Raw genomic sequence first — 27,957 nt, 5'->3', positions numbered from 1 at the left:
TTACAATCACTAAAACATATCATTTAGATGTTGATGATTTAATGTAAAGAGATAATAACGTGATAATATTTGTATTTTAAGAAAGTATACTACATGCAGATTAGATCATTACACTACTGATATTTGTAACTTCAATTTTTATTCCCCTTTACCCGTTTCCTTTAATTTTCTAGAAAACCAATAACATTTTCAAACGAAAACTGATGGTGCAAATTGAGGAAAGGGAGAAAGACGGGACCAAGGTGGTGGAGGAGACAAGGAAGTGGAGATGCTGGCTTCCAGTCATTTCCTGTGCCAGCATAAAGCTACACTAGCAAATCAATCACTGGAGTACATCCACTGGAGTCTGGAGACCCAAGAGGACCGCTGCCTTCCCTTTTCTGGCACATGGCAGGCTTCTAAAGGTGCTACTGCTTTGTGTCCAAGGTTGAGAAAAGTTACTGGCCATAAACTAGTCTTGGTTTGAAACGTGACTCTGCATCTCAAAAGACTATTTGGAGCAGAGGAAAATCTGGAGGGAGTTGGTTTGGAAACAGCACACGGACCTTCTTGCTTGGCTTCAATGGCCTGGGAACAGGTAGAATCTTTTCATAAGTGTAGTTCTCTCCTTGGTAGGCAGCTGCAGTGGGTTGTTGTTAAATGATTGCTGGACCTGGGATGCAAGAGAGTCATTAGAAATCAGAGGAAGCACCACAGCAAGACAGGCTGACTGGATACAAAGCAGGACCAAGCAGTGGAGCTGGTTATAGAGCCTGACAAAAGCCAGGGTTACATACCAACCAATGTTCCCTCTAAGCTGCAGAGTCTTGTGAGCAAAAAAATCTACTTTGTGAGCTACTGGTATTAAAGTTGTGAGCTACTGCATAAATTATTGTGCTCTGGGGTCATCCTTCCTCAGCTAAGGCAAAAATGTGTTAGCTAGGGCTAAAAATCTAACTCAGCATAGAGGGAACACTGATATCAACCACAGTATTCTCCCATTAGCCTAGCAGCCTACCCATCCCAAAAGCAATTGAGTATCTGCAGAATGAAATGTGAATAACAACAACGAAAAAGACCCAATGGTTAAATGCTTCCTCGCCTGGTCATCTGGAGATACCAGGAGTGATTTCACCAGTCATTGGTTACAGGGTTACTTAGAAGAGGAAATTTTAGCAGGTACAAACTTTGTCACCTCAGCATGGGGAGCTGAATCTTCCAGAATCTTGAATTGCCCTGTTCTCTTTTGTGAATTCTGTAACCTGTACTTATGTCAATTTAAGATGATTTGCACATTTTCTCCTTTTCTACATGATGTGCTCTGTTCCTGTTGTAAACAGGGAAAGGAACGAAACCATCCCACTGAGCACTGATGGAAACCTTACAGCTTGCTGTTAGACACATTCAGAAATAAGAGTAAAATGGAACTTTTGGGACCCCACCAGCAATCCCTGTGCCTTTCCATGCATACTTTTAAAATGACTATTCATTTTACAAAACTTCTATGATGTTGCGCAGCTGCAAAAGCTTTCAAAGCAGTATGGTAAGAATTTTGCTGCTTTGTTTTTTTAAATGAAATCTGAGATTTTGAAGAAGCTGGATTCTGTTCCCAACAGACACCCCTGTCTGTTTTTTGCATTTAGAAGTGCCAGCCTCCAGGTTAGGCTTGGAGTTCTCTTAGAATGTCAACTAATCTCCAGACTACAGAGATTGCTTACAGCAGAGAAAATGGCTACTCTGGATGGTGGCTACTCTGGATGGGAGGGACGGTGGCTCAGTGGTAGAGCATCTGCTTGGGAAGCAGAAGGTCCCAGGTTCAATCCCCGGCATCTCCAAAAAAGGGTCCAGGCAAATAGGTGTGAAAAACCTCAGCTTGAGACCCTGGAGAGCCACTGCCAGTCTGAGAAGACAATACTGACTTTGATGGACCAAAGAGGGTCTGATTCAGTAGAAGGCAGCTTCATATGTTCATATATGTTCATATGCCATTGTACCCCACAGGGTTCCCTCCCCAAACCACGTCTTCCTCAGGCTCCATCCTCAAATCTCTGGGAATTTCCCCATCTGGAGTATCCAGACCTAGTTGCTGGACATATGCACAGCCCTGTCCTCAAGACCCAGCCAACGTGCACAGCAGAAGAAAACATACGGGTGCATTTATTCAGTGATAGAGCATATGATTGGCAGTGCTCAGATGGTGCTCGCTTCAGTCCTTTCAAGAATGTCAGGTGTTGGGGAAGACCTTATCTCAACCTGAGAGCTTGAAGAACTACTCAGGAAAAGCAACGTGGAGGTGAGCAATGATGCTCGTAGGCTTACTTCTCTGAAGATCTCTTCCAAGTGGTAGCACCAGGCATGCTCCTGCATCTGCTTTATCAGCTGGACAATGAAGATGGAGCCTGTTTTAGGGCTCCTCCAGGACACATTATCTAGAAGAAGCAATAGGGATGGAGACTTTTAAGGCTTTCACAAGAATGCAGGTGAGACCAGAGCCGAGAGCCTAACCGTGTGCCGCCCTGGAGAGGGCAGGATATAAGCTAAACAAACAAACAAACAAACAAATGGTCTGTCAGCAAAGCAGATGGCAGCAGAAGACAACCAGGTTTCTGTGTCTTTCTTTAGTAACACTAGGCCAAGGGGTGAATTTTGGCCAAGGCTGCCTTTCTCACTCCTGTGTGACAGATGTTCCACTGTCCAAAACTCCTTTTCACGCCTAGATTACTTTCCCATGGAGGTTTGGCACTTTGTTTTCCTTCCCAAAAACTGCATGAGTTTGTGCATGGTTTTTTGTTTTTGTGGGGGGTGGGGGCGCTTCCTACACCACACAACTGTCCACTTTCTGGGTTTCCCCCAGCTTGGTTCCACATTTTCCCAAAACTGCTGTGGTCCAGTTTTTCCTTGAAGACTGCACTCAAAGTGGGTTGTGAATCTGTGTTTATAGGAAGGTACAAATTTCTGTACCTCCCCACATCTGACACCAGTCTTTATTTCAGTCAGTCAGTCTTTATTACAGCTATTCAGCTGCAAGGCCAATTCGGTTGCCAGGACTTTTGGAGACCTGAAGATAGCAGACAACTTTTACAGGAAGGAGGGAAGTATTGAGGGGGTTATTATTTTGATTTTCTCATATTTACTCAAAAGGAATATGAACCAAGAATCATAGAATTGGAAGGCACCTCCAGGGTCATCTAGTCTAACACCCTGTGCAATGGAGGAAACTCACAATTACCTCCCCCTAAATTCACAGGATCCTCATTGCTGTCAGATGGCCATCTAGCCTCTGTTTGTATGTCAACATGAGTTGAACCTGAATGTAAGGTAATGCCACTCCCCCCCAAAAAATTATATACATGCCAAAATTATTATTGGGCATAACTATTGTGAAGGAATTGAGACTCTGACCTAATTTCTTCTTGTTTCAAACACTGGTTCAGGCTTGGTTCTGACTCTAGGCCACAAACTTAGTTGAAAAGCTTAAGTGGGAAAATAACTGTTGAAGATTCAGCAAAGCCAGCCTCATGACTAGATAACAGCCAGGTGCAGAGAGGGAAGTTTCTGTCTCTAACTCCGTTCCAAGGATGAAACCATGACACCATGAGACCCGATAGATGTTGTTTACCTTGACTTCCAGAAAGCTTTTGATAAAGTTCCTCATCAAAGGCTCCTTAGAAAGCTTGAGAATCATGGAGTAAAAGGACAGGTCCTCTTGTGGATCAAAAACTGGCTGAGTAATAGGAAGCAGAGAGTGAGTATAAATGGGCAGTCTTCGCAGTGGAGGACGGTAAGCAGTGGGGTGCCGCAGGGCTCGGTACTGGGTCCCATAGTCTTTAACTTGTTCATAAATGATTTAGAGTTGGGAGTGAGCAGTGAAGTGGCCAAGTTTGCGGATGACACTAAATTGTTCAGGGTGGTGAGAACCAGAGAGGATTGTGAGGAACTCCAAAGGGATCTGTTGAGGCTGGGTGAGTGGGCGTCAACGTGGCAGATGCGGTTCAATGTGGCCAAGTGCAAAGTAATGCACATTGGGGCCAAGAATCCCAGCTACAAATACAAGTTGATGGGGTGTGAACTGGCAGAGACTGACCAAGAGAGAGATCTTGGAGTCATGATAGATAACTCACTGAAAGTGTCAAGACAGTGTGCGTTTGCAATAAAAAAGGCCAACGCCATGCTGGGAATTATTAGGAAGGGAATTGAAAACAAATCAGCCAGTATCATAATGCCCCTGTATAAATCGATGGTGCGGTCTCATTTGGAGTACTGTGTGCAGTTCTGGTGGCCGCACCTCAAAAAGGATATTATAGCATTAGAGAAGGGCAACTAGAATGATTAAAGGGCTGGAGCACTTTCCCTATGAAGAAAGGTTGAAACGCTTGGGACTCTTTAGCTTGGAGAAACGTCGACTGCGGGGTGACATGATAGAGGTTTACAAGATAATGCATGGAATGGAGAAAGTAGAGAAAGAAGTACTTTTCTCCCTTTCTCACAATACAAGAACTCGTGGGCATTCGATGAAATTGCTGAGCAGACAGGTTAAAACGGATAAAAGGAAGTACTTCTTCACCCAAAGGGTGATTAACATGTGGAATTCACTGCCACAGGAGGTGGTGGCGGCCACAAGTATAGCCACCTTCAAGAGGGGTTTAGATAAAAATATGGAGCACAGGTCCATCAGTGGCTATTAGCCACAGTGTATGTGTGTATATAACATTTTTTGCCACTGTGTGACACAGAGGGTTGGACTTGATGGGCCGTTGGCCTGATCCAACATGGCTTCTCTTATGTTCTTATGGTCAGATTAGCCTGCAAATGTTTCCCTCCATTTCATCCTTAGGTCACCTGCTATGTAATAGGTCACAGTAGCACTGATATCATGAGCCAAGGTTCTGATTGGTTTATGGGCCCAGACTACGTTGGATCCTGTGATCCTAAGCATTAGCCTTTTGAATTAACTTCTGGCAAAGCATGAGCAGCCTCTTGCTCCTTGATTTTGGATGTATTCTTTGAAACCTGATCAACATGGGTTGGACACTCTGCCCATGCAAACTTTGGAGAGTGCTGGACTTTACTTGCTGAGCAGTTTTGGAATGGTAAGATTTTGCAAACAGTATTTCTTGTTTTGAACCAACATCTTACTGTGTAGTTGCCTCTTATGATTAGTTTTACTGTTTTAAGAACATAAGAGAAGCCATGTTGGATCAGGCCAATGGCCCATCCAGTCCAACAGTCTGTGTCACACAGTGGCCAAAAATTTTTATATATATATATACACACACTGTGGCTAATAGCTACCGATGGACCTCTGCTCCATATTTTCATCCAATCCCCTCTTGAAGCTGGCTATGCTTGTAGCCGCCACCACCTCCTGTGGCAGTGAATTCCACATGTTAATCACACTTTGGATGAAGAAGTACCTCCTTTCATCCGTTCTAACCCTACTGCTCAGCAATTTCATTGAAAGCCCACGAGTTCTTGTATTGTGAGAAAGGGAGAAAAGTACTTCTTTCTCTACCTTCTCCATCCCATGCATAATCTTATAAACCTCTATCATGTCACCCCGCAGTCGATGTTTCTCCAAGCTAAAGAGCTCCAAGCATTTTAACCTTTCTTCATAGGGAAAGTGTTCCAACCCTTTAATCATTCTAGTTGCCCTTTTCTGGACTTTCTCCAATGCTATAATATCCTTGAGGTGCGGCGAACAGAACTGCACACAGTACTCCAAATGAGACCGCACCATCGATTTATACAGGGGCATTATGATACTGGCTGATTTGTAATCAATTCCCTTCCTAATAATTCCCAGCATGGCGTTGGCCTTTTTTATTGCAATTGCACACTGTTTTGACATTTTCAGTGAGTTATCTACCATGACCCCAAGATCTCTCTCTTGGTCAGTCTCTGCCAGTTCACACCCCATCAACTTGTATTTGTAGCTGGGATTCTTGGCCCCAATGTGCATTACTTTGCATTTGGCCACATTGAACCTCATCTGCCACGTTGACGCCCACTCACCCAGGCTCAACAGATCCCTTTGGAGTGCCTCACAATCCTCTCTGGTTCTCACCACCCTGAACAATTTAGTGTCATCTGCAAACTTGGCCACTTCACTGCTCACTCCCAACTCCAAACCATTTATGAACAAGTTAAAAAGCATGGGACCCAGTACTGAGCCCTGCGGCACCCCACTGCTTACCGTCCTCCACTGCAAAGACTGCCCATTTATACTCATCCTCTACTGCCTATTAATCAGCCAGTTTTTGATCCACAAGAGGACCTTACTTACTAAGGAGCCTTTGATGAGGAACTTTATCAAAAGCTTTCTGGAAGTCAAGGTAAACAATATCTATCGGGTCTCCTTTGTCCACATATTTGTTCACCCCCTCAAAGAAATGTAACAGGTTAGTGAGGCAAGATCTTCCCTTACAGAATCCATGCTGAGTCTTCCTCAATAACTTGTGTTCATCAATGTGCCTACTCATTCTGTCCTTGATAATGGTTTCTACCAACTTTCCCGGTATTGAAGTCAGACTGACTGGCCTGTAGTTTCCCGGATCTCCTCTGGAACCCTTTTTAAAGATGGGAGTGACATTTGCTACCTTCCAGTCCTCAGGAACGGAGGCAGATTTCAATGAAAGATTACATATTTTTGTCAGAAGATCCACAGTTCAACTTTGAATTCTTTCAGAACTCTTGGATGTATGCCATCCAGACCTGGTGACTTATTAGTTTTTAATTCGTCTATCAGTTGTAGGACCTCCTTTCTTGTCACCTCAATCTTGATCAATTTTGATTCCCTACTGCTTGTTCTCTTTTGAAATATTCTTGCACACCTTTAATAAATCTATTTTTATTTGTGGGCTTTTGTGTTCCAATGGCTTCAATCTTAATTCCAGTTCCTAGGCCAAGAGCTTACCTACCAGGTTGTTTTGTGGAAACTAATTTCTGCAAGTCTCCAACCTTGCAGGGTTGACTTTATGACTTAGTGCTGAGAATGCTTTCCTCTTGACTTCTGACTGTAAAAGGGGTTGTTGGCAGCTTACCAGACTGGTGTGTGAAGGTTCACATCACCAGGGTTTTGTAATTTTGTGTTCTGCAGCTCCATAATGCAAACATCCGCAGACTGGGGGTTTATGAGAACTATAACCTGTATGCGAATGTAAGATGACCCCCTCATTTTTTAATGGCATACCAGGGATTTCTTTGAGCAGGAACACACAGGAATGCATATCAGCTGGCTTGGCATCAGGGGGTGTGGCCTAGTATGCAAATAAGTTCCTGCTGGGCTTAGCCCTGTGTGAAACAATGTTCGCATCAGGGGGTGTGGCTTAATATACAAATGAGTTTCTGCTGGGCTTTTTATTTTGTAAAAAGCCCTGGGCATACCTGTGAAAAAAGCTCATCTTGCATTTCAGTAAATGTAACTTGTAATGTTTTAATTATTAATTAATTAATTGAGCCAAGAGGAAAAGCGAGGTAGAAGTATTTAAATCAAGAAAGTGGGATGCAGAGCTTTTTTTGTAGCAGGAACTCCTCTGCATATTAGGCCCCACACCCCTGATGTAGCCAATCCTCCAAGAGCTTACAAGGCTCTTAGTACAGGGCCTACTTTACGCTCCAGAAGGATTGGCCGCATCAGGGGTGTGTGGCCTAATATGCAGAGGAGTTCCTGCTACAAAAAAAGCCCAAGGCAATTCAACACCCTTGCACCTTGTGTAACACTGGGGGATAAAAAAAGGCAAGAACTTTGTCTGACTGTTCTGCTGTGCTGTTGTTGAGCACAGGAGCAAGGCTAGGAGAAAAAGCTGGCAACCTTAGTCATCAGTCCTACATGTGTCCACTAAAAACCACTTGGCCATTTCCTTCAGAAGGCTCTTACCTGGGGTTGAGGAACAGAAGCAAATTAAGTCGCTCTCCACGTGTTCTTTTCGAAGGGCGTCGCTTTCGTAGTCTTCCAGAGGCCGTGGGGCAGGAGACATGGAATCAGTAGACGGTGCGTCTGCACTCTTCACATATATCATGCCTTTATTTTCTGAAAAACAAAATGGTGGTCACTGACCAATTACAAAGCTTCTTTTGGAGGTAAATCTTATCACTGGGTGTGACATCACCTGCATGCTGTCCTCTACTGCAGGGGCTCCCCCTGTCCAACTGGGGAACAATCCCCTGGTTAGAGCTGTCAGCCTCCAGATGGTGCCTGAAGATCTTTCACTATGACAATTGATCCCCAGGCTACAGAGATCAGTTTTCCCAGGAGAAAATGGCTGCATTGGAGGGTGGAATCTATGGCATTATACCCTGCCAAGGTCCCTCCCTTCCCCAAACACCACCCTTTCCGGGCTCCACCCTACCTCAAATCTCAAGGTAATTCCTAACCCAGAGCTTGTCACCCTTCCCCTTGTGAACAGCCTTCTTGCCTGGCCCCACTGGCGGACCTCCTGATGGCACTTGGTGGTTTTGGTTTTTTTTGGCCACTGTGTGACACAGAGTGTTGGATTGGATGGGCCATTGACCTGATCCAACATGGTTTCTCATATGCTCTTATGTACCTTGCAGGGGCACTCTAGATCTGAAGCCAATTTCATTGGGCTTCTGTTCAGATTGAAATCTGCTCTGCACAGTCACCAAGAGAAAAAACACACGCACACACCGCTGTTTCCCACTAGAAAGATGCAAAGTGTGGCTATATCTGACACTCAGAAACATGTGTCTATAAAAGGCTGCAAGCACACATCTGGAAACCTCTGCCCAAGCAGATGCACTGTGCCTATTCAGGCGGTGTGGTGTAGGCAGTAGTGAGTCAGACTAGGATCTGTGTCTTCTGGGTCTGAATCTGTGCCTCATCATGGAAGCTTGCTGGATGACCTTGGGCCAGTTGCTCTCTGCCTGCCTAGTCTACCTTGCAGAATTGCTGTTGTGGGGATAAAATGGAAAATACAGCTATATAATGCACTTTTGTTCACCAGGAAGAAAAGCAGGATACAAATTAAGTCCATAAATAAATATTTTGCATAGTGGCTGCTTTATGAATTCGCTGCCAATTAATAGATCCCTTTAAGATCTATTAATGTTGCAGGACATCTACACTTTTAAGTGCTTCTTGTGAAGAATACTGGGATTTCACACAGTAATCAGAATGTGCTGAAACATTCTTAGGCATATAGCCAGCGCTGAAGAATGGGCTACGTTCAATGCTACATTTCATGATGGGATTGCCAAGTGACCAGAAGAAAAATCCACTCATCCTGTCCTTTTACCTGACTGATCTACAGAAATCAGCTAGGGCAGGGATGGCCAACAGTAGCTCTCCAGATGCTTTTTGCCTAAAACTTCCATCAGCCCCAGCCAGCATGGCTGATGGCTGGGGCTGATGAGAGTTGTAGGCAAAAAACATCTGGAGAGCTACTGTTGGCCATCCCTGAGCTAGGGAAATCTTGTGCAGCCCAGAGATAAACATGAACACCTTGAAATATTTGCTGATTAAGAGGAGGTGAAAGGCAGAGGATCTCTTACAAGATGTGCTGTGCCTACAAAAGAATCCTTCCTGCTTCCACCATCACGCAATGAATCTTTTTGCTTCCTCCCCCTTGAATTCTGCGTGAAAAACTTACCCCCACGGCATGCTTGGATGATGATCACTTTGGGCTTATTCATCAGATTTGGGCAGTTCTTGTTGTTAAGGATGGAGAAGATGGTGTCATGGGACAGGATGTCGGAGTTCTCGCCCTGGCTCTTCACGCCACACAGGCCAGCCCGCAGGCCATGAGACATGAGCACCACAAAGGTGCTGTCTGAATTCTTGTGTTCCTCCCGAGCAGCGAATTCTCTTAAACGTTCAGCCATTTGCTGTAAGCAATAAGACAGGTCACATCAGTCTTGAATCAACAGCCAACGGTGCATCCTTACAGAGGACAATTGGGGTGTCCTGGTGCTCTTCTTTTAGTTTCTCATTAAGGATCACTACCTGAAAGCCCTTAAATCTCCTCGACTTGCAGCAGGTTGTACTTCAGCTGCAGTAGCTCTGACTTCCATGTGCTTTTGGAACTCATGGGTCACTAAGTTGACTTCAGCTGTTTCCCTTTTAATTAAAAAAAAAATTCATTGACTTCTGATTCTCACTATAAATTGGATTGCTCTTGATATACAATTCCTGCAGAAGACTGGGAAACCCCAGATGTGCCACTTGGCCTTAAAAAGCAGCTGTGGATTATCCCGACCTGCAGCAGGGTCATGGCCCTGGAGAAGGTTAACCGTTCCTCTCTATGCCTGCTTGGCAGCTGCCAAAGCAACAAGAGACCCTGCAACATAAACCAACTGCCAACCTTAACTGAGCGCTGACAATAACATCTTTGTCCAGGAGTTAGCTTGGTGAAGGAAGGCTTCCAACCTTCCAGGTCTCCTACCTACCTTGGAGCATAAATTTTTATGTGGTTCCACTTTGTAGCCCAGGCCTGTCAGGAGACACTCCATCCCTGCTATGTCCACTTCAGCTCCATCCCTCCTGGAGAAGAACTCAGACTCAAACTCGATATTGCAGATGATCAAGGCCAAGCGGGTGCGTGTCTTCAAGTCCCGGAGAATAGGATAGATCTGTTGGGAGGCAGAGGAATGATGCTAAGCCAGGCTTGCATAAGTACAAGGGTACCTCCTACAGTACATGGTCATTTTGGATCAAAGAGGAGTCATACAAATCCCAATTTCCTGGGATCATTTCTCTCTTTGTAGAGCGAAGAGCTAAAGTTCCTCTTAAAATTTAGCACCTTTGCAAAGTACTAAATCACAGCAATCACAGAAGGAAGGGTATTTCTGTCTTGTCAGGAATGGCTGCTTAAGAGACAAATTCAGGGCTTTTCTTGTAACAGGAACTCCTTTGTATATTAAGTCACACACCCCTGATGTAGCCAATCCTCCAAGAGCTTACAGTAGGCCCTGTAATAAGAGCCCTGTAAGCTCTTGGAGGATTGGCTACATCAGAGGTGTGTGGCCTAATATGCAAAGGAGTTCCTGTTACAAGAAAAGCCCTGCAAATGTTAAAGAGGGATGTGCTGTCAATGTATTTACGAGATACATGGGAGAAATTAAACAGTATTTACAGCTGAGACTATCACGACAAATCCTAGATACGGGAAGGGTGAGTAGAAAGATTTAAAATTGGAGAGAATGGCATAGGATGTTTGACCAGTGCTTCTTACTCTGTTCCTCTATTCTTATGTGTTGAAGCAGCTGGGTGCACAGATGTTAGCCAGTGATAATATTTATCTCCATTACAGGGAAAGTGGCACCAGATAATTCCTGCTGATACCATTTACAATGAAAAAAGCTGATTGAGAAGCTGGCAGTCCTAACCAGACCTCTCCAAAAACCCACATGTAGCTGGAAATGTATAGTGTTCCCTACTAACAAAGTCAAACTTTAACGCTCTGAATTTGCCCTCCTTTTCCTTAGTAAGAAATGTTTCCAGGACTTTGGGGGGGGGGGTGTCCCTCTTTCTCACCTTCCACCAATTAGAGAGAAGACTGGCTCACCCACCTGGATTCCACTCCAAATCTGAGAAAAAGGAACCTTTAATTTACCATTTAAACCCAAGCCCTATAACTAGAGCCAGAATCTGTCCCCATAGTGTACTATGTTTCTGTAGCAGCATAGGCCCTCTTCCATTGTAGCAACGCATATATCTTGCTTTACCTTTTTGGATTATTGGCAGTACAGATGTTTGGGACTCCCATCTGCTTACTGTAAGTCTATGCTCAGAATCGGCTTATATAGACTGCTTTAAACCTAGTTTCCCCACTTTTGCTGCTTTAACATGAAGAATATTCCCCATATGAAAAGCAGGAAGCCTCCACAGTAAAAGGAAGCATCCAAAAAGCATCAAGCACCATCTGTGTATAAATTGTCTGGCTCCTGTTATATTCTCTTTCACTCCAGACAAAATATATAATTCATTTTTCGTACGCACATCGGTCTGTTAAGCAGAACTGTTGAATTGCAATGGGTGCCCAGATCCAGCTGAATCTACTGAATTCCCAGTTCTAAACAGCAAACGAGCACCATCAGCACCTTGGTAGATTCCTCCTTTTGGATCTTGTCAAAGACATTTGGAGGGCAAAGCTTGATCCCCTGTCTGTATTCCACTGCCTGGGTTTCTTCCACGGAGAGGATGGGCCTTAGACCAAGAGCTTGGAGGGATTGTGATGGACTTCCTGGAACGAGGAAAGGTTGAAGATCTCTATTAATTTAGAGGGTTGGACAAGGATCTGGGGAACAGCTCTTGGCTTGGGCCCAATTGTGGGAAGTGTTGGAAAAGGCAACATCTGATGTACAAAAAAGAAGATCCTGCAGGGGGCAGCAAGAAGACAATTTAGAGGATAGTGAGAACAGCACATTCTCTCCTGGTAAGTGTTATTCCTTATCTGTTTCCAGATTGCTACTCATCATAGGCAATTTCTGCCTTCTTCTGAAGAAGAAGTCCTACACTCTCTCTCAGCTAGAGATGTAGTTAGGAACCTATCTCTGTCTCTCCTCTTTCCTATCAAGTATGTTAATTCCTAAATAAACCTTTATATATCCTTTAATCAGGTTGTGCACCATTGCTGAATTACTCTGCCAAGAGGAAGCACCTCTGGAATTGGGTGGGGGCAGTCTGGTGGGGGCAGCCAAACATGCTTAGTTTGTGCCTATCCTGGACAGGGGTTAAACTGCACATACCTTCCAAGGTACACATACCTTCCAAGAAGGCCACCAGACCCAGCTGTTCAGCCAAGAAGGCATCTCGGGTGTGGAGGCTCTTGATGGCAATAAGGCTGGCTTTGGGGCCCTTCTTCTTGACGCCATCAATCAAAGTTCTGGCTTGTTCCTGGGAGACGGATCCTGCCTTCACCTTTTCCACCTCCTCATCATTCAAGACCCCATTTTCTAGCAGATCATCCAGGACTGCGCAGATGACAGCTTTGTTTACCTTCTGCACAAACTGTGTTCGCACTTCTCCCAACTTCTTGTCTTAAAAAAAACCAGACACACATGCTCAATCTTTGTGTTAGCTGGTGAGGATAGAGAACTGAGGGGTTTTCCTTCAGTATGCCATGCAGTCAGTAGGCTAGAATGCCAGATAGGAACCTGAGATCAAAACTCGTCCTGAAAATACACTAACTGAGCAGGGATGAGTAACTTCCTTTTTGGAGGCAGATTTGCCAACTGGAGAGAGATGGGCACAAGGCAACTGAGGTGAACTTTAAATAACGTGGAGTTTACAAGAACCCAGTAGCCAAGAGCCCTAGACTCAGAAGGGCAGAAGAGGTGGGAGACAAAAAACAGATATCGCCTTCACCGATACTGTGTATTCTGTATTGGATATTTCCTTCACCGATGCTGCGGACAGAGCTGCGGGCTTCAGAAGGCTGAGAAGCAGCAGGAATTCTTGGGAAAACAACCTCAGCAGAGGCAGATGGGGAAAGCAAAACTGCCACGATCAGCTTTGTTTATTCGTGATCTATTTGAGGATCATCAAGTGTTTCCTAGCTCAACCAGGAGTTCAGCAACACTTTAAAGACTCACCAAGTTTTTCTTATTCCCACAAATGTTTTTGTGGACTCAAGTCCACTTTGTCAGAAGTGATGGAACTGAACAAAACAATTTCTTATACAGTGCACTTAAAATATAAATTTGGAAACACAGTCCTTGAATTTAGGCTTTAAACTTAAAGCTACTGGACTGAGAAGACCTCGATATACAATATATAATAAAATTAATATCTCAAAGTTGATGATATAAAAACAGGACCACAGTAAAGCAGTCTCAACAAGTGTCTTCAAGCTGATCATCCACAAACACAGCCATAGTAAGCATGCTGGTTGATGTGTACAAAAGACCAAGATGGCATGAAGGCTGGGGCAGAGGTTTGCCATAGTCTATAGCAGGGGTGGCCAACGGTAGCTCTCCAAATGCTTTTTGCCTACAACTCTCATCAGCCCCAGCCATCAGCCATGCTGGCTGGGGCTGATGGGAGTTGTAGGCAAAAAAAAACATTTGGAGAGCTACCGTTGGCCACCCCTGGTATAAGAATTCAGGAAGCAGCCCCATGGTGCAGAGTGGTAAAGATGCAGTACTGCAGTCTGAGCTCTCTGCTCATGACCTGAGCTCAATCCCAGTGGAAGCTGGGTTCAGGTAGCCGGCTCAAGATTGACTCAGTCTTCCATCCTTCTGAGGTTGGTAAAATGAGTACCACCAGCTTGCTGGGAGGAAAGTATAGATCAGGGGTGGCCAACGGTAGTTCTCCAGCTGTTTTTCGCCTACAACTCCCATCAGCCCCAGCCATTGGCCATGCTGGCTGGGGCTGATGGGAGTTGTAGGCAAAAAACATCTGGCGAGCTACCATTGGCCACCCCTGGTATAGATGACTGGGGAAGGCAGTGGCAAACCACCCCTTAAAAAGTCTGCTGTGAAAATGTCGTGATGCAACGTCACCCCAGAGTTGGAAACGACTGGTGCTTGCACAGGGGACTACCTTTACCTTATAGGAACTCAATCTCTCTCTTCAGGTGATGACTAGTTTGGAGTGTGCAGACTTTTTATTGGACCAACGGGACAGACTGGGGTTTCTGGTGGTGTATATTGACAAGGACTACCCAGTCTGGTAGCGTTCAGTTTTAAAAGCTACATTAAAGTCTGATGTTTTTACAGTTGTATTTTAAGTGCACCGTATAACGAACTTACTCTGTTTAATTCATTTTTATATTGTTTTTGCTCAACCTTTGTGGTATCTCATTCCATGTGGGGGTGGGGTTTTATTTTTCTTCTTTTTTGGTGCACTCTCACTAGGCACATCATAGAATAAGAGCTGCTGGAAGGGGCCATCCAGGCGATCTAGTCCAACCCCCTACTCAATGCAGGATCAGCCTAGAGCATCCCCAACAAGTGTTTGTCCAGCTGCTGTGTGAAGGCTGCCAGTGAGGGGGAGCTCACCACTTCCCTAGGTTGCTGATTCCACAGTTTTTCCTAATATCCAGCTGGTGCCTTCCTACCTTTAATTTAAACCCATTATTGTGAGTCTTCTTCTCTGCTGCCTACAGAACCCCTGTCCTCCTCTAAGTGACAGCCCTTCAAATACATAAAGAGAGCAATCATGTTCCCCCCCCCCCCACACTTCCTCTTCTCCAGACTGAACATCCCCAGGTCTCTCAGCCTTTCCTCCTAGGGCAGGAGTGGCCAAACTGGGGCCACATGTGGCTCTTACACATATATTGTGTGGCTCGCAAAGCTGCCACCACCCTATCGGCCAGCTTGGAGAAGGCATTTCTCTCTTTAAATCACTTCCAAGCCAAGCCAGCCAGTGGCTTGGAGAATGCATTTAAAGTTGCTTTCTTTCCACCTCTCCCCCCATGTTTTCCTTTCTTCCTCTGATGTTCCTGTTTTGTGGCTCTCAAATATCTGCCATTCCTGTTTTGGAGCTCTCAAACATCTGATGTTTATTCTATGTGGCTCTTACGTTAAACAAGTTGGGCCACCCCTGTCCTAGGGCTTGGTCTCCACAATAATCATTATCGTAAGGCATTGTGTGTAGTGTAGCAAGTTGATCCCCAGATTGTCTGGCAGACAGATGTTCTGTCTGGCTCTTCAGCATTATGCATCACTAGGTAGTGGCAAGCTAGGCTTGTTTGGGGGGGAGCTGAGAGAGTTCTGAGAACACTGTGAGCAGCCCAAGGTCACCCAGATGGCTACTTATGGAGGAAAAGGGGGGGAATCAAGCCAATTCTCCAGATTAGAACCCGCCACTCTTAACCACGACACCGTGCTGGCTCTCTGGACACACCACGAGGACTCACTTTATACATTTGACAAAGAGGGCTGTAGTGTCCAACATTTTATGCTGGAACTTAAAACTCTGGTGTCTTTAAATAGCCCCTAGCCTCCAGTTTCTTTTTACTGTAACAGATTAACACCACTGGAAGGTGATGCCGTAGTAGCACAACGATGACCTTAGTACAGGAAGCTTTCATTCCGAAGCATAAAGCAATGAAGATTTCACCATCTCCTACGCTTGCATGAGTTTAATCTAAAGATGAGAAAAGGAAGCATGGCAGCATCTCTAGTAAAGCAGAGAGGGAGGGTAAAAAGAAAAATCTTGGCAGACTAGCAGGCAATTTTCCCAACAAGCAGTTTGGAAGGTGGCCAGGAGAGAAGAGCGGGAGATTTGTGTGTGTCCAAATGGATTCTGTCTTAGTTCTGTGTTCCAGATGCTTGGGTCATTTCAATTTGGGAAAGTGGGGGAGGGCGGCAGTGAAAGAAGTCTCTTGAGGGTAGACACATGGTTTCTGAAGCCTGCCTCCTTTGGCGGGAGCGCTCTATTCTCCAGCAAGTGAAATAAAGACCCTGTGAATTTAGGTGGTGGTGGTATTTGTAAGTTTCCTGCATTGTGCAGGGGGTTGGAATAGATGACCCTGGAGATCCCTTCCAACTCTATGATTCTAAGTGGCTGGGAACAGGCAGGTAAGAACTGGCATCAGTAAGCAATTAACTTTTAAAAATTAGGAAGGAAGTTTCCATTCCCGCAGGCTACAACGCTCCTTCACGGTGCAGAAGCAGCGGTGCCCAGTTGTTTCCTCTCTGATGTAAGCACGCGTCCCCCCCCCCCCCATCCCCGGCTCGCGTTTCTAACTACTGAGCGGCAAACGGATTGCCCTCTGCACAGAACGGCGGGAAGGCTGCGGGTGGGTAGGGTGGGGGGACGAGACTAATCTCTAGCCATGGGGACCCTCGAGGCAAGAATCAAGTGTAGGAAGGAGACGCTGGGGGACCAGCAAGCGGGTGTTTTATAGAACTGGGGGCGGGGGGGGGGGTTGAAAGAGAATGCAAAGTATACTTGACTCCACCCCACCCCCCAAAAGGACAAGTTTCCGAGCAAGTCACTTACCGGCCATGGCTCCACGCCCCCAGGGAACGCAGTGCGGTACTGTGCCGCCGAGAGCCGCTTCGGGTCTGTGGATATCGAAAGCAAAACCGAGAACCCGCCGCCGCCCCCTCCTTTACTTCCTGCTGCTGCTCCTAGGAGAGGGGCCTGCCCTCCGGAGAACTTTGGATGCTGTTTTCTGAGACTGTCTGGTTTATTGCAGTCTCTCTGCCCATAGATGGCGAGAATTTGCCAAGCCAGACTCGAAGCAAAGATCCGGCTAGGGAGTTGGGGAAGGACTTTAGATTCAGGTGAGTAGCGGTGTGCATCTGAAGCATCAGAACTAAGTTTGGGTCCAGTGGCGCCTTTTAGAACAACAAAGTTTAATTCTGCGTGTAAGCTTTCACGAAAGCTTATACCTTGGAGGCTTGGGTTAAATTTTGTTGGTTTTAAAGGTGCCACTGGACTCGAACTTTGTTAGGGGCAGGCCAGGGAGACTTTCTGCGATAAAATAAGTACTATAACTAGGGCTTTTTGTAGAAGCCCAGCAGGAACTCACTTGCATATTAGGCTACACCCCCTGACTCCAAGCCAACCAGAACTGCGTTCCTGCTTTAAAAAAATGCCCGTCGCTGTCTAGAACTTGCTGTCCCATCACACATGCCCAACCCAACAGATATCCCCACTGGTTGCTTTGTATCATCAGCCCTGGCCCCTCAGAAGTGTGTGTTATCTGTGATTTGCTAGCCACATTTGGTGTGTATTTGGAGGGGCTGCCAGCCTTAACCCCTATGGGACTGAACCGATCTAATGATGTCTTGTTTTATTTAAATATGCAAGTTGGACATGATGGCATGACATGCTGATGTTGTTTTAAGAGTTTCATGTAAGACATGTATTAGGAACACCTGTTGTGTGGGTATTAAATCGCCTTTGAAATTTTATATTTGTATTTGAAATATTTTTCTTGTTACAGGTAAATTTCATGCTTTTAAAATGTGTTTTGCACAGGGATTCCCAATATATAGTATTTTGACGCTTTGGGATGTTTGGAAAATCAGTTCTTGGAAAAAGCTTTTGGCAAAATGTAGCTTCCTTCAACTAGCTCATCCATAAGAGATGATTTGTGGACCGGGGCTTTTTTTGTAGCAGGAGCTTCTTTGCATATTAGGCCACACACCCCTGATGTAGCCAATCCTACTTCTGGAAGCACCGGCTCACCCTTTGTGCTTTGCGCAGGAAAGAACCATTTTTGTTTGCTTCAGGGTGGTTAGGATTAGATATAAAGACTTACGTTCTGTTTTATAAACTTTTGTATCTGATATGAACCTTTGGAACTGATACTATATGTACAACTTCCCTTATATACAACTAATTTTAATGAATTTTCCAAAAAAGGATAAAAGAGAATTATACTATTCCATTGTTGGTTTGCTATTTCTTATTGGTTAACAATCAGTTAACACACTTGGTTTTGGGGTTGCAGTTCTCTGTGGCAGCAGCCAGCTGTGAAAGTTAAATACCATTCCTTTCTTGCTTTCAACAAGAACACAGGAAACTGCATTATACCACATCAGATCCTTGGACCTTCTTGCTCAGTCTTATCTACTTTGACTAGCAGCAACTTCCAGGATCTTGAGGAGAAACAGCCCCACCCTCTGTTCTCTATATTTGGAGGGCAGCTCAAGCTCAGAATGGCAAGGATGGGCCGGCAAGGGGGGGAGAAAAGAGAGCCCCATTTGCTGAGCTGGATTAAAGGACAAGGAAACAAAAAACTGTAACCAAAAGCACAATATGACAATAAAGAATATACTAGAAATATGAAGTCTCTTGTTTGTTGTAATTATTATGTCTATATACTATAAAGTCTTCTAACAAAACAAAGTATTCATGATTTTAAAGTCCAAATAGAACAGTATTCATGATTATAAAGTCCAAATAATGTTCAAACAGAACAGCTAAGCCCAGTAATGTCTCAGTGTCCAGAATAGATGTTCACACAAATCCAGTAGCAAAATCCTGGTCTAGATGTCTGGATTCACTCAGGATTGTTTCAAGTAAGGTAAGTCTTCCTCAGCTGGAACTGGAGAAGAAACAATTTTCAACACTCAGGCAAAGCCTGGTGACAATATGTCTATAAGAAATATACGGACTAGCCAAAAAAAACCATCTCTGCAAATGTAAAAGGTACAAGTAGTCTCCTGTGCAAGCACCGGGTCATTACCAACCCATGGGGTGATGTCACATCAGGACATTTTCTTGTCAACTTTTATAGGGTGGTTTGCCATTGCCTTCCCCAGTCATCTACACTTTCCCCCCAGCAAGCTGGGTACTCATTTTACCGACCTCGGAAGGATGGAAGGCTGAGTCAACCTTGAGCCGGCTACCTGAACCCAGCTTCCGCCAGGACCGAACTCAGGTTGTGAGCAGAGCTTGGATTGCAGTACTATAGCTTACCACTCTGCACCACAGGGCTCCTCCCTATGAAAGTACAATGTATAAAAAATATTAACAAATCTAACACTTGCCAAAGAATATTTAAATCACTTTGGATGAAGGACAGTTCTGGCCCAGCAGCCATACGTCTGACACCCTGAGTTAGACCCTGCTGATGTCCCACCCCCTCCCCTGTGCCATTCCCGTGCTTCACACTCCAAATCTCCTAGTATTTCCCAACCTGGAGTTGGCAAATAAGGGCGCTTTCACACGTGCTAAATAATGCAGTTTCAGTCCACTTCAGCTACCATTTGTAAATTGGCTCTTAGAAGTCTATTAACTTCTTATAATTCACCCAGTGAATGCCACAAAAATGAAAAAATAGGGGGCCTGGCCAGCAACTATACTTTTGTTTTCTAATAAACTACGTAATTCCTGCATAATTCTCACAGTTTGAAGAAAAAAATAATTCAGAGTCCAGAGTTTTCTCATGATTTTACATACTGAGATTTATTAAAGGATCTTATTATTAACAAAAAAGTAGTTTTATGTCTTCCTGTTATGCCATCTGTTGTCAAATCTATCAGACTGCTCCTGTTCAGGTGGTAATTTCCCCAGAAGTCGCTTTTGTGCTTTAAAAAAAAAAAAGTTTATTTAATACATTCTACATACATGTCACCCCACATTTAAAAAAAAAAAATTGGAAATTTACTGGGATGTCGAATAAACTTTAAAAAATAAAGTTTGTAAGAACAGGGACTTTTACAACCAAGAGAGTGTCTTTTGTCTATAATAGATACAACTGTACAACAGATACACTATCCAATCAAGAGAAACTGCTTCAGAAAATCAGGGCAAAGGAGGCCAACAATACATCTCAGATCTGATCAGAAAATGCCCCCCACAAAATGGTTTGGAATCCACCCCATACAGGAGAGGGACCTTTTCCACACTCTCTTTCCCTGAAATACCTGAAACATGCTGACAAGAGAACAGACTCCAAATTCACATACAAACTAAGAGGGAAAGAGGAAGAGGCCACACTTGCAATGGACTCACTGTCCCAATTTCATACACAGATGAAAGGGGGGAAAGGAAGAGGCCCAAGGCCAAAGCCTTGCCTTCCCAAAACCACTTCACAGATAAAAATGACAGGTAAAAACAATCACACTACAATATAAGCTTACCAAACAATCCCGAACCACAGTGCCCTCATTGCAGGGGGAGGAAAAAAAATTATGTTGCTAACTATATAATAACATTTCTATTAATTTATTGCGTTCATGACTGCCTCTTATTCAACTTGATTTTTTCCTTAAATCCGGATACAGAACTTGAATATTTCCACTGAAACAGTTATTACTATATACTCATATCCTTCTATGTCTTTGTATTCTCCAGTCGATTTCTGCTTTGTTTAGTTCTTAATATGTTTTCCTATTCTTGCAATGCTTCCTCAAAAGGATTATGCTGGATTTTATTGGTTCTAATCCATTCTTCCTGCTGTCCTATAGGCTTCTTCATAGCCTCCCTACAGCTCTTGGACTTCAATTTTCTCTTCATTGTCTCAATGCTTTCAGGACTTTCCAGACTTTCAGGATGATGCTGTTGCTTAAGAATTCTTTCTGGATCTATGTTGATCCCTTAACTTCCAGGTTGTTCTCTTGCTGTTCAGATGCTCCCTCAGGTCCTCTTCTGTGCCGGGTTCTACCTCCTCCTGTGGTACAGCCCTGGCCATTCTCTGTACATCTGAGGCTCTACTAGACCTTCCTGGAGAAATCACCATCTCAAACAATGGAGTGGTTTTCAGGAGCTTTCTGGCATTAGAGGATGAATTTTTCCATCTGTAAATACTCTGCAAGCTGCAATTCCATAAGAGGCATTCTCAATAATATCTTGGAAATTACTGGGCAGGCAAATGTTAGGTGTGCTCTATGCCTACAAGACTTGCTAGGTGATCTGTCAACTTTTGTACGATCAGTGTGCAGTATCTCAGTTCTTAGAAACTGAGCCAGGGAATAAAGAATGCCACGCTTATTTTCCCATCAACCACTGTTTATGTAATTGTAGGATATGTGCAACATCACCTGGTTTGTTTGGAGGCGAAGAGAGGGGACTTCATTTGGTTCTCTTGTGTCTTATCTACTTGCTGGCAACATGATAATGAATGGTTTTTTTTAAATTGGTGGTTAAGTTGATGGGCTGAAAGTGAGGCTTGGAAATGTTGGGAATTCCTTTGTCTTTTATTTGAACGCCTTGATCATGTCACTAAATGTATCAAGCTTATTAAGGATGTCATTTAGTTTTTGAAAAACAGCTATTACAGTTTTCCCCATTAGTAGGCAATGTTCCCCAATTAGCTTCATTAAATAGTCTTTTGTAATTGCAGTTGCATTTCAAGTTCCTTTGTCCCCCATAATCGATGTACTTTATGAGGAGGATACCTGGAGAGATGATGTTTCTGTAACTTCTACTACGCTGGGATATTTATTTTTGTCAATCCCATTAAAGGGGAGAAAGTCTGAATCTGGCTGCAATAGCAGCACCTCCTCTGCGTTCCCTTCCACACTCAATGCGTTGGGTAGGTTTGGGGATAAGTACAAAGAAGAATTACCTGTTATTTCTTTTGACAGAAAAATCTTCTACACTGGTTGGTTGATTTTGAAGGAGAGTAGAAAGAGAGCCCCGTAGCACAGAGTGGTAAATTGTAATACTGAAGTCCAAGCTCTGCTCATGACCTGAGTTTGATCCTGGCAGAAGCCGAGTTCAGGTAGCTGCCTTAAGGTTGACCCATCCTTCCAGGGTTGGTAAAATAAGTACCCAGCTTTCTGGGGGTAAAGTGTAGATGACTGGTGAAGGCAGTGGCAAACCACCCCATGCAACATCACTCCAGAGTCGGAAATGACTGATGCTTGCACAGGGGACTACCCTTACCTTTTTAGAAATCAGAAGGTCTGCCTAGCTTTTTCTTCTCCATTGTTGCTGGAAAACTCTAAAGAACTAATTAATTAAATAGCTCTTGACATATCCAGGGTTATAGCTGCCATGTTATCAGAGGCTGGGCACTGAACCATTAATTAAATATAAGCATAAGTTCAAACTGTTCCAAGTCAGCTAAAATTCCAGGTGTTTTGGTTGGAGACAGTTCGGTCTGTTGGTCAAATCTGCCAGACTGCTTCTGTTCAGGTCATCATTTCCCCGGAAGGCCTTTTTCCTCTTCTTTTTCCTTGTAGCAAGCAAGCCATCAGTACATTGCGAAAAAAGAGTAGGCCCTTCAAAAGGGAGATCCTCAACCTTACTGCGAGTTGCTGTTGTGAGAACAGAACTGCGCAGCCAGGAGTGCCTCCGGAGAACAATAGCAGAAGCCATCGATCTAGCGGACACGTCTGCAGAGTGCTCACCTGCACTAATCTCTTGTTTTGACAGCTTCATTGCTTCGGATTGGATAAACTTTGCTTGAGACTTGAATTCCTCAGGGAGCTTGTCTAGATACTGGGAAAGACTCTCCCAGAGAAAAAGCTGGTAGCTTCCCATCATTACTTGGTAATTTGCTATCCGAAAGTTAAGAGCAGATGAAGAATAAATCTTTCTCCCTAACGTATCCAGTTGGCGGCCCTCCCTGTCCGCTGGGGATGAGTGCTGCCTGCGACACGGGCGTGGCTGCGTGTCTTTTGTAATCAGCAAAGATGCTGGCGGGTGCATGGTCAGGAATTCGCAGGAGTCCTTCTTTGCTCTGTAGAGGTTTTCTATCTTGCGAGGTGTGGCTTGGATGGAGGACGGTTTCTGCCAGATGCGACCTGTAAGGTCAGCCAATCCCTGGAGGATCGGAAAAGACACTATGCCTGGTGTATCTGAATATGGTCGACTCAGAATTCTGTCCTTTGGACGGTTGTCTGAAGTGTCTACATCAATGTCCAGGGCTTTTGCCATTCTAAGCATCAGCTCTGCATAGAGGCGGAGATCCTCGCTGGGAGGGACCAGGGTTGGGTCACCTACGATATTTTGAGGCGACGGTTCGGAGGCGCTTCCGGAACAGCAGCAAGAAACTGGGGAGCCTTCTCCTTCAGGGTCTTGGAAAGGAGCCATTTCAGAATGGGAGTCTAGGACTCCTGTACTGGAACCTTGTTCCTCCAATGCTTGGGGATGACGTTCTGCCCATCTATTCAAACATGATGGAGATGTATAATAAGGATGCTGGTGTGGGACCGCCAGCTGACACGAAAAGGGAGACCGCAATTCCAATGGTGGTAGTTGTCCTGCAGGAATGCTAGGCTGATGGTTATCTGCATTGGAAAAGGAACAGGCAAGGGAGGTTAGGTGAGGCGATAGGGTACGAGGTGGAAAACAGAGTTGCATATACTATAAGTGCTGCACGTCAGCATCTTCTGTGCAGACACAAAGTGAGAATGCCCCTGTGCAAGCCAGCTACAGACATTTTCTTTCTAGCTCCAAAGAGTTAAGGGTAATTTCCTCCTCCTTCTAGGAAATGCCGCACTCAGTCTTACCCACAGCTAGAGATGTAGTTAGGAAGCTATATCCTCTTTCCTATCTAGTATGTTAATTCCTAAATAAATCTTTAAAGTAAAGGTAGTCCCCTGTGCAAGCACCAGTCATTTCCAACTCTGAGGCAACGATGCATCATGACATTTCCACAGCAGACTTTTTATGGGGTGGTTTGCCATTGCCTCCCACAGTCATCTACACTCCCCCCCACCCAGCAAGCTGGGTACTCATTTTACTGACCTCGGAAGGATGGAAGGCTGAGTCAACATTGAACCGGCTACCTGAAACTGGGATCGAACTCAGGTCATGAGCAGAGAGCTTGGACTGCAGTACTGCAGCTTTACCACTCTGTGCTACGGGGCTTGTAAAATAAACCTTTATCTACTCTTTAGCTTGTGCACCACCGTTGTGTTAATTACTTCCACCAACAAGAAGCCCCTCTGAAATTGGGTGGGGAGGGTTGCTTGGGGGCAGCCAAGTGTGCTGAGCCTGCACATACCCTGAACAGGAGTTGACCTGCAAAGGTACACATACCTTCCAAGAAGGCCATCAGACCCAGCTGTTCAGCCAAGAAGGAATCTCGTTTGCAGAGGCTCTTGATGGTGACAAGGCTGGCTCTGGGGCCCTTCTTCCTGACAACATCGATCAAAGTTCTGGCTTGTTCCTGTGTGACAGATGTCTCCTTCACCTTTTCTACCTCCTCATCGTTCAAGACCCGTTTTTCTAGCAGATCATCCAGGACTGCGCAGATGACAGCTCTGTTCACCTTCTCCACAAACTTTGTTCGCACTTCTTCCAGCTTCTTGTCTGTAAAGAAACACGCACACCCAATCGTGTTAGTTGGAGCGGCCTGCATCAGTAAGCTAGAATGTTGAAAAAGAACCGGAGATCAGAGCTCAGGTTCTGAAAATGCGCTGAGCAGAGATGAGTAATTTCCTTTTTGGAGGCAGATTTACCAAATGAAGAGAGATGCGCACAAGGCAGCTGAGAAGAAGATGATATTGGATTTGTATCCTGCCCTCCACTCAGAGTGGCTAACAATCTCCTTTATCTTCCTCCCCCACGACAGACGCCCTGTGAGATGGGTGGGGCTAAGAGGGCTCTCACAGCAGCAGCCCTTTCAAGGACAACCTCTGCCAGAGCTATGGCTGACCCAAGGCTGTTCCAGCAACTGCAAGTGGAGGAGTGGGGAATCAAACCTGATTCTCCCAGGTAAGAGTCCACACACTTAACCACTACACCAAACTGGCTCTCCAGTTTAAATAAAGTGAAGAACTCCAGTTTAAATAAAGTGGAGTTTACAAGAACCCAGTAGCCAAGAGCTCTAGACTCAGAAGGGCAGAAGAGGTGGGAGACAAAAAACCTTCACCGATGCTGTGTCTTCTCTGCTGGATGGAATCAAAATCTCTCAACAATGTTTGTATGCTGTGGACAGAACTGTGGGCTACAAAAGCAGCAGAAATTCTTGGGATGCAACCTCAGCAGAGGTGGAGGGGGGAAGCAAAGCAGCCATGATCAGCTTTAATCAGGGGTTTTTTTTGTTGCAAGAACTCCTTTGCATATTAGGCCACACACCCCTGATGTAGCCAATCCTCCTGGAGTTTACAGCAGGCCCTGTAAGCTCGGGGAGGGGGAAAATTGGCTACATCAGGGGTGTGTGGCCTAATATGCAAAGGAGTTCCTGCTACAAAAAAAAAAGAGCCATGGCTTTGGTTATTCTTGATCTAGCTGAGGATCATCAAGCATTTCTTAGCTCAAAAAGAACCAGGAGTCCAGCAACACTCACTGGGTTTTTCTTATCTTATTCCCACAAGCGTTTTTGTGGACTGTACGCCCACTTTTGTCAGAAGCAATGGAGCTGGCTACATCAGGGGTGTGTGGCCTAATATGCAAAGGAGTTCCTGCTATAATAACTTACCTTATTGAGAGAACAAGGAAATTAGGGATCTGGGTTCCTGGTGCTTACAGAGCCCCCAGGCTAAGAGGCCTTTGGCAAGGCGCAGCTTAAAATGCAAAGAGGGTGGGGAGCTCAGCCACTCCTAATCAATCAGCACCAATCACTTTCAATCACCTTCACCTTCAGCCCACTCAACCAAACAAACAGCAGTTCCCCAGCTACCACAACTCATCTGCCTCAGCTTATCTTAGAGCTGCTCTGCTCTGCTCTCTCAGACCTCTCTGAGATATGCTCCATTTCAATTTGTTAATGTCACTATTTTGCCACTGAATTCTAACTTTGTACTATTTTGCATGCTTAACCACTGCCCACCAGCTATATGTAGCACTGCTCACTGTACCCTATTTCGTCTGACGAAGTGTGCATGTACATGAAAGCTAACATTCTGAATAAAACTTTGTTGGTCTTAAAGGTGCTACCGGATTCCAGCTTTGTTCTATTGCTTCAGACCAACACGGCTGCCCACCTGGATCTGGTTTGGCTAATTATATTCATACTATTCTTGGTATGTATGCACCACCATTTGTGGTCACTGAAGAAGCCCCCCAGGGCCAAAACACATTTGATCTGGTTGACTGTGGCTGCGTTTGTGGACTATCAACTTTGAGAGCCTCACTGAGTCTGGTTGACCGTGGTCCTGTTTGTATATTACTAACCTCAAGGCTTTTTTTGTTAGAAAAGGCCCAGCAGGAACTCATTTGCATATTAAGCCACACCCCTGACAGCACCATTATCTCACACGGGGCTTCTTTGTAGAAAAAGCCCAGCAGGAACTCATTTGCATATTAGGCCACACCCTGACACCAAGCCAGCCAGAACTGCGTTCCTGCTCAAAAAAGCCCTGACCACTGAGGTCTACTCAGTCTGGTTGCTTTCAATTTAAAGGCTAATGCAAGTCTGATGTTTTTACATTTGTATTTTAAGTGCATGTGCACTGCATAATAAAGGGATATATTTTGTTTAATTCGTTTTTGTATTGTTTTTGCTCAATCTTCGTGGTTTCTAATTCAATTTTTTTTCAGGGGGGTTGGATTTTGTTGTCTTCTCCCCCTTTTTTGGTGTGCTCTCACTAGGCGCATCATGAGGACCTCCTACCTGCATCTGACAAAGTGGGCTGCAGTGACCAGCATTTTATGCCGGAATTTTCAAGGGGCCCTGGCCTCCAGCTCTTTTCACTGCAACAAATTAACACCATTGGAAGGTGATGGATGCCAAGATGGCGGGCCTCACAAACCTTGGCAGACTAAAAGGTGTGCAAGCACCCGTCGTTTCCGACTCTGGGGTGACGTTGATTTCACAACGCTTTCACGGCAGCAGGCGACTTTTCCAGCAGGCAGGTTTGGCCAGGTGGGCGGGCCGCGGGAGATCTGTGTGTGTGCAAAGGGACCCCGGCTTAGTTGCGTGTTCCGGACGCTTCCTGGGCTGTTTCCATTTGGGAAAGCGGCAAGGGCGGGAAGCGGGCCGTGAGAGCAGTCCCTTCGCCAGGACACGTGCGCCAGCCTCCAGGGTTTCTGAAATCTCCATCCCTCGCTGGAAGCGCTCGGCTCTCCAGCAGGTGGGCTGGGAACACGCAGGGAAGAACTGACACCCCAAAGCAATTGCTTTTTTCACAACTTAGGAAGCGAGGGAAGGGAATTTCCCATCCCACTGGCGACAGCGGAGTTTGAGCAGCAGAGGGGGGACGCAGGGGCGCTCTTTCGCCGTGCAGAAGCAGCGGTGGCCAGATGTTTCCTCTCCGATGTCGTAGGCACGTGCTTCCCCCCACCTCCCGTCCGCGTTTTCCTACAAACGGGCTGCCCTCTGCACAGAATGGCCGGAAGGCTGCGCGGGACGGAGGGGAAGGGCTAATCTCTGGCCACGGAGACCACTCCCCCCAAGGCAAGAATCAAACGCGGGGAGGAGGCGCTCGGAGCCTGGCAAGCGGCTGTACAGAACGGGGTGGGGGCTGAACGAGAAAGCAGTGTACCCCCCCCCCCCGCCCCAGAAAAAAAGAAAAGAAAAGAAAAAAGATCCCGATGGGAAATTTCCCGAGCAAGTCACCTACCGGCCATGGCCCCGCGCCTTTAGAAAAGTCCAATGCGGTGCTGTATTGCACAGCTGAAAGCCGCTCCGGGTCTGCTAAGATCGAAAGCAAGCGGAAAACCTTTCGCCCCCTCCCCCCCTCGCACCGCGCCTTGACTTTCTCCACCTAGTAGGGGAA

At 45.3% G+C, this 27,957-nt stretch overlaps 1 protein-coding gene across 1 annotated transcript; it reads right to left on the bottom strand.

Moving 5' to 3' along the window:
- Nucleotides 1-457: 457 nt before the first annotated feature.
- LOC132587195 (caspase-1-like) lies at nt 458-27,827 on the bottom strand. Its single transcript, XM_060259443.1, has 8 exons — nt 27,802-27,827; nt 12,703-12,975; nt 12,037-12,179; nt 10,384-10,566; nt 9,588-9,822; nt 7,856-8,008; nt 2,299-2,408; nt 458-652 (listed from the first exon to the last, which is right to left on the bottom strand). Exons 1-8 carry the CDS (start codon nt 27,806-27,808, stop codon nt 560-562), a joined length of 1,197 nt encoding a protein of 398 aa, XP_060115426.1. The 5' UTR covers nt 27,809-27,827; the 3' UTR covers nt 458-559.
- Between the last annotated feature and the right edge of the window lie 130 nt (nt 27,828-27,957).

Source organism: Heteronotia binoei, chromosome 18 (assembly GCF_032191835.1).
Source record: "Heteronotia binoei isolate CCM8104 ecotype False Entrance Well chromosome 18, APGP_CSIRO_Hbin_v1, whole genome shotgun sequence".
In the NCBI taxonomy this organism is placed as follows: domain Eukaryota; kingdom Metazoa; phylum Chordata; class Lepidosauria; order Squamata; family Gekkonidae; genus Heteronotia; species Heteronotia binoei.
Note: the sequence above shows the minus strand (reverse complement) of the source record. Positions and strands in the feature narration are given on the sequence as shown.